This window comes from Cornus florida, unplaced genomic scaffold, assembly GCF_030987335.1.
Source record: "Cornus florida cultivar Cherokee Brave unplaced genomic scaffold, ASM3098733v1 CherokeeBrave_3.0.0_Hap2_Chr10, whole genome shotgun sequence".
NCBI classification, from domain to species: Eukaryota; Viridiplantae; Streptophyta; class Magnoliopsida; order Cornales; family Cornaceae; genus Cornus; species Cornus florida.
This window is the reverse complement of record NW_026775580.1, coordinates 19,385,925-19,392,383: the sequence shown is the minus strand read 5'-3', so window position 1 is coordinate 19,392,383 and position 6,459 is coordinate 19,385,925. Positions and strand designations below refer to the sequence as shown.

The following is a 6,459-nucleotide window of genomic DNA, read 5'->3' as shown; positions in this document are numbered from 1 at the left end:
AAGAAATGGGGAGAACAATATTGCCTGAAAAAGGTTTGGCAAAAGGGTTTTGGGCTGAAGCTGTAAGTACTGCTGTGTATATCATCAATAGGGTTCTCCTTAAACCAAATTCAACCAAGACACCTTTTGAATTATGGTATGGAAAACCTACAATAGTTCACTATTTCAGAATATTTGGCAGCAAGTGTTATATACTTAATCACAATGATAGTTTGGGGAAGTTTGATTCAAAATCTAATGAAGGCATATTTCTGGGGTATTCTACAAAAAGCAAGGCTTATAGATGTTACAACCTTAGGTCTTCGAAGGTGGTTGAGTCAATCCATGTGAAATTTGATGAAAATCCTCAAGTAACTCTAACTGAAGACAGAAATAATACAATTGGTTCAAATGAAACAAGTTCCTCAGTGACTGAACTTGAGAATTCAAAAGAAACTACTTACCCAGTACTGCAAAAGTACGTTCAAGCTAAAAACATTATTGGTTCATCTCAAGCTGGAGTTTAAACAAGGAATAAGAAGAAGTTAACTGAGTTGGAAGCTGAGGATAGCACGGAATACAGTCACTTTGCAATGTTATCATTTATTGAACCTAAATCCTACTTTGAAGCTCAGAAGATTGAGGATTAGGTTGTAGCTATGCAAGAAGAACTTGATTAAATTAACAAAAATGATACTTGGACACTTGTACCTAAACCTGCAGATAAGAATGTAATTGGCTCTAAATGGATTTACAGAAACAAGATGAATGAAAAAGGATATGTTATCAGAAATAAAGCAAGGTTGGTGTGTAAAGGCTATTCACAGCAAGCTAGTATTGATTATGATGAAACCTTTGCTCCTGTGGCTAAAATGGAGTCCATAAGAATGCTGCTATCCTTTGCATGTCACAAACAAGTCAAAGTGTACCAAATGGATATCAAATCTACTTTTCTAAATGGAGATCTAAGTGAGGAAGTTTATTTAGAGCAGCCTGAAGGTTTTGAAGATTTTGAATATCCCTCTCATGTATTCAAACTATGCAAAGCTTTGTATGGTCTCAAATAAGCTCCCAGGGCTTGCTATGAAAAACTACATCAGTTCTTAATTGAACAAGGCTTTCATAGAGGCAAAGTTAACAACACCTTGTATGTCAGAATTCATCAAAACCAGTTTCTAATTCTTCAAATCTATATAGATGACATCATGTTTTGTGGCTCCAACACTTCTTTAGCATTAGAGTTTGCTAATCTTATGAAGACAAGGTTTGAATTGACACTCTTGGGTACTCTCAGGTATTTCTTAGGACTTTAAATTGCTCAAACATCCAAAGGGATCTTTATTTCACAACAAAAAGTATGCCTCATAATTACTTAAGAAGTTCAACATGAGTGATAGCAAGTCTGTTTCAACACCATTGTGTCCCAATACCAAACTGTCACTTGATTGTACTTCAAAAGCAGTTCCATCCACACTTTACAGGTCTATCATTGGCAGTCTACTATATCTCACAGCTTCAAGACCTGATATAATGTACTCAGTGGGATTGGTAGCTAGATTCCAAAGTAATCCAAAAATGTCTCATCTCCAAGTTACCAAACGCATTCTCAGATATGTTAAGGGCACAATCTCTTATGGTCTACGTTACATTTTTTCACCAACAATGTCTATAGCTGCCTTTTCAGATGCTGATTGGGGTGGATCCTTACCTGACAGAAAGAGTACTTCTGGTTGCTGTTATATTCTTGGTTCTAATGTAGTCTCCTGGGTCAGTAAAAAACAAGAAACAGTTTTTCTATCTACTTCAAAAGCTGAGTACATAGCTACTTCTCAAGCTAGTTCTCAATTACTTTGGATGCAGTCTACCCTGACAGATCTTGGACTCCACTTCTCCATACCTCCCAAGCTTTTTTTATGACAATCAGAATGCTATTGCCATCAGTAAAAATCCCATATTGTATTAGAAGAGCAAGCATATAGATATCAGGTATCATTTTCTCAGAGATAAAGTTCAAAAAGGGCTTCTTGATATTACTTATCTCCCAACTGAGGATCAAATTGCAGACATCATGACTAAACCTCTTCTTCCTCACAGATTTTCAACCCTTAGAGATCTTCTCAGGGTTGTTCCCCCACCTCTTTGAACTTAGTATTGTTGATCCTGCTCCCTTTTGACCTTCAATGTCAAAAAGGGGGAGAAAAGGACTGAAATAAGGATAGTGTCAGGCTATTCTTATCATTCGATGAGTTTTGGGTTGTTCTCTGTTTGTTATCTGAATCACTATAATTGAGGCCTTATTTCATATCAAAGTTTTTGTCATTAAAGGTAAAAGGGGGAGATTGTTGGTCCTAAGGTTCTCTAAAGACCTATTTGCCTGTTTAATGTCAAAAAGCTTTGGTTTAGTGAGCTCAAGTGCATAACCTATTTGCATTGTGGTTTAACATATGATACTAGGGCAGCATTGTCATTTGTAATGCAGTGATAGACTTTTTACATTGGCATGTATTAATTCATCACAGCTTGTACACTTGATTTAGCTAAATTGAATGATCTCAGTGAAGTTCAGTGTATAAGGAACTTGCTACAGGTACTCACAAGGTATTTTAGTACTTTCTCTGATGTATTCTACGAATACTCGTATGACTGACTAGCTGCATTGCACTGAATTGCTGTGGTAAGCCTAAATTATGACTAATACAGCCTCAACAATAGTATTCTGCTGAATGTAATATACAGCTGGTATAAGGCTGGTTTATAAAGTTTTTCAAGTATGCTCAGGAGTGTGACACATGGTTGTGGTCCATGAATGTATTATCCTCTAATGGTGTGATAAGCGCCGAATACTGTATATTCAAGCGCCCTAAATTGCATTAGTTAAGTCCGTTGTTTGTTTAATTAAGTAGATTATCTTCATTTGTGTGTATGTATATATTTTTAGGTCCATTTTCCAAAAAAGGAGCAAAATCAAGGCTTTGTGGAGTTTTGGCCATTAAAAGGCACAAGGCTGAATTTCTGGCAGCAGTGGATCCTGAACTTTGGTCGCCATTTTGACCTTGAAAACTTGGGAACTGGACTTCCCTCATAACATGAAAGATTTAGAAGTCTAAATCAGCTTTCCAAATATTCAAACGGTTTGTCATTCGGAGCTCGGAGCAGAGAGTTATGGCCTTGTTACCAGAGGTGAGCAGAACTGCCTGGCAGCAATGAAATTCTGCCTTGATCTTCATTTTCGACCAACCATCCTTGAGAATTGGATCTCCACCAAAACATAAAAGATTTAAAGATCTGAATTAGCTCTCCAAATATTCAAACGGTTTGTCATTCAGAGTTCGGAGCGCAAAGTTATGGCAATTTCATCAAAGTAGGTCCGGGCAGAGCAAGGCAAGAATGGAGCATTCTGCTCCAATTTCGAGTGCTCGAGCCCTTATTTTGAGTGCTCGAAATTAGGGCAGAATTGCATTCGGGAATGGCCCATTTTCAGCCACTTGCATCTTGGGTTCCTCAATTCTAATTTCCCTCTTTAATGGTTGGTTGGAGATGTTGGTTGGTGGGGGTTTTTAGAGCCTTATCTATACAAGAGAAGGGAAGCAAGGCCACACATATAATTAAGCTTCATTTTGGGAAGATAGAGGAGAGAGAAGAGAGCAAGGAGGAGGAGTTCTTGAAGCTTCAAGGAGGAAGCTCGAAAATGGAGGGGAAAACCTTGCTTCTTCCTTCATCTAGGCTCACTCATGGGTAACTAAACCTCATCTAGGGAGGTGATGAAGCCTCCCCTTTTGCTTATGTTCTAGATTAGGATCTATTTTGGGGATTATGATGTATCATTTTTGGTCTTTTCATAATCTAGAGCATATTAATTCTTGTAATGAATTCTAATGTTTATAAATGATTGTTGTAAGTGATTTATCTTGTCTTAGATGGTTTCTTGTAGTAATCATAATGCTTGCTTCTTCATGGTGACAATGGAGATAGGATTATGAATAATTTTCAAGGCATGTTGATAGAGAAAATGGATAGTCCATTGCTTAGGAACTTCCTTTGATGGGTTATGCTAGTTTCCTACCTCATGTGCTTTATCATTTGATTACAAACTTGATAGTTCTTGCTTGAGTGAGTATGTTGAAGGCTACACTTTAGTTTAGGTAGCTCAAATGTATTAATTTTTGAGGGATTATTCTTGTTTAATGATTTAATGAACTTCTCTAAGGGTATATGGTAATCTAGTGTTGCTATATATTCCGTGACCATTTTATACATTGTACTTCCCCAATTTAGCCTTAATCTAGCATGTACTTAGGGTGCAGTGTGGATTCATCTCCCTAGTCTTTTCTACTTGTATCTCACTCCTTTAATTTGCAATTTATTGTTTTATGCACTCCTAATTTCCTAGTTTAGTGACTATCAAACAAACCCTTATTACCCCTTATCATTCTAAGAACAATTCTAGACTCTTAGGTTGCCATAGACTAGATCAGTCCCAGTGGTTCGACTTACCCGACCAATAGCCCTATTTTACAATGATTCGTGCTATTGCGAAGGTTGATGTTAATTGACCAACCGATCAATTTTTGGCGCCGTTGCCGGGGACTGCAAATGGTTTAGCGACCAAAGTTCTAGGGTTAATTTTAGTTTGATTGTGAATATTGTGTCTTGTGAATATTTCTTGTGTGTTTTGACCATCTCAATGTTTTAAGTGTTGTAAGATTCTAGGGACTCGAAGCTCGCCGGGGGAATGCTAGCAAATTGTAAGTCTAGAGGACCCTAGGTAAGTCTCGTGACTTCTAGTTTCAAGTTGTGAATATTGTGCATGTGTTAAAATTTAGTTTTAGTTTAGTTGTGAAGCCCTTGTTGAGGCTCTTATCCTGTTTAAATTTTGTGTTCAAGCATCGGTCCTTGTCGTGGCCAATTTAATTTTTATCTTGATAATTGAGGAGAAAGGGAATATAATATGTGGAGGTTATGGTGATGAAGTGTTGTATTGATTGCTTTGTGTGTTGTTGAATTACTCCTAGATGGAGGATAATTTTCTCCCAACTCAATTCTACACACCACATGCGTTTTGTGCTTTTTGCTCTAGTAATTCACATCATACAAGAGATTGTCTTCCAACGAGACAATTCTCGGATTTTTATCTAGAGCAACCAAATGAAAATTTCTTTGAACCGGGTAGTGATCCATACTTCAATGGTTACAACTCGGGTTGGGGAGACCAACAAAACTTCTTGTGGCATGACATAGGAAATTCAACCCCACAATCTCATATGCAACCTTTTCAACCCAATGATCATTCTTTCCCGCCCTCTTCTCCTTTTCCACCGTCTCCATTGGATGAGCTAATTGTTGCTAAAAAACAAATGATGGAGTCTATGCACACGCAAATGATGGACTCCAACAATCAACTATTGGCCTCCCTTGCTAGCATGCAATCCACAGTAGAGTCTATCAATCAAGTGGTACCATATCACCAGTCCCAAGTTAGTGCAATGATAGATGACCAAATATCTCAAATTCAACAAAGGATTAATGCTAAAAATCATGAAGAGGAGGAAACATTTTCATTTGAATTTATGGCCAATCCAAAAGAAAATTCTATGAATGATGAGATTACTCTTAGTAACTTTCATCATGAGAATGATCAAGTGGTTATTACATGTGAAAATGATGAAATGGTGGTTGAAGATCAAATTGTTGCCCCACATCAAAATGAAGCAATTGTGGCTCAAAATGGGAAAAATAATGATGTAGAGATTGTCTACCCTACTCCAAAACAGCCCCTACATAATCCTTTGCTTGATGCACCTCCTTTAATGGAGGATCCTCTAAAAGCTTGCTTAGCTCATTTCAATTATGAGGATTTTGATATTGACAATTCTATTTTGGAGGTAAATTCTTTGTTTGATATTCCTCCACCTATTCATTCTCTTCCTTGGTCAACATCAAATGTATCTCTTTCTTGGGAGCTTGCATCTCATCCCATTCCCTCACTTGAGTTATCTCAAGCTATTGAGCCCGAACCGCCGGATAAGTGTGAGGAGGATGTTGAAATTCTGAAGGATAACTTGTTGAGCATTCCCGTGCTCAATATGACCCTTCATAAGTCGTTGCTTGGTGCACCCTCACCTAATCCATCTTCCTATAATCCAAATCAGCCCCATAGTCCAAAGTTCTTCATTGAGGATGAAGAGTAGATTGAGGTCTTTCCATTACCTCTTTCCAACTTTTGTCTTCAAGCTCTTTTCCTTCCGCTTCCAAAAGAACTTTCTTACTTCGGGAAGCTTGAATCTCTTGAGAGACATGGTATAGGGTGATGAGGACTAACCTGATCTCGGTGCGTCTAGTTATCGACGTTAAATTTAGCACTCATAGGAAACAATTCTTTCAATTTCCAAGCTTCCCTTCTTTCAATTGCCTGAGCCTTGAAATTTTCCGGGAAATGGTTTCGAAAAGCCAAAAATTTGATTTTTCTGGAATGCTCTTCAA

General features: G+C 37.7%; 1 protein-coding gene across 1 annotated transcript; it reads left to right on the top strand.

Annotated features, from left to right (window-relative positions):
- Positions 1-1,365: 1,365 nt before the first annotated feature.
- LOC132277417 (secreted RxLR effector protein 161-like) lies at positions 1,366-1,896 on the top strand. Its single transcript, XM_059779279.1, has one exon. The coding sequence runs from the start codon at positions 1,366-1,368 to the stop codon at positions 1,894-1,896; it is 531 nt and encodes a 176-aa protein (XP_059635262.1).
- Positions 1,897-6,459: the final 4,563 nt, after the last annotated feature.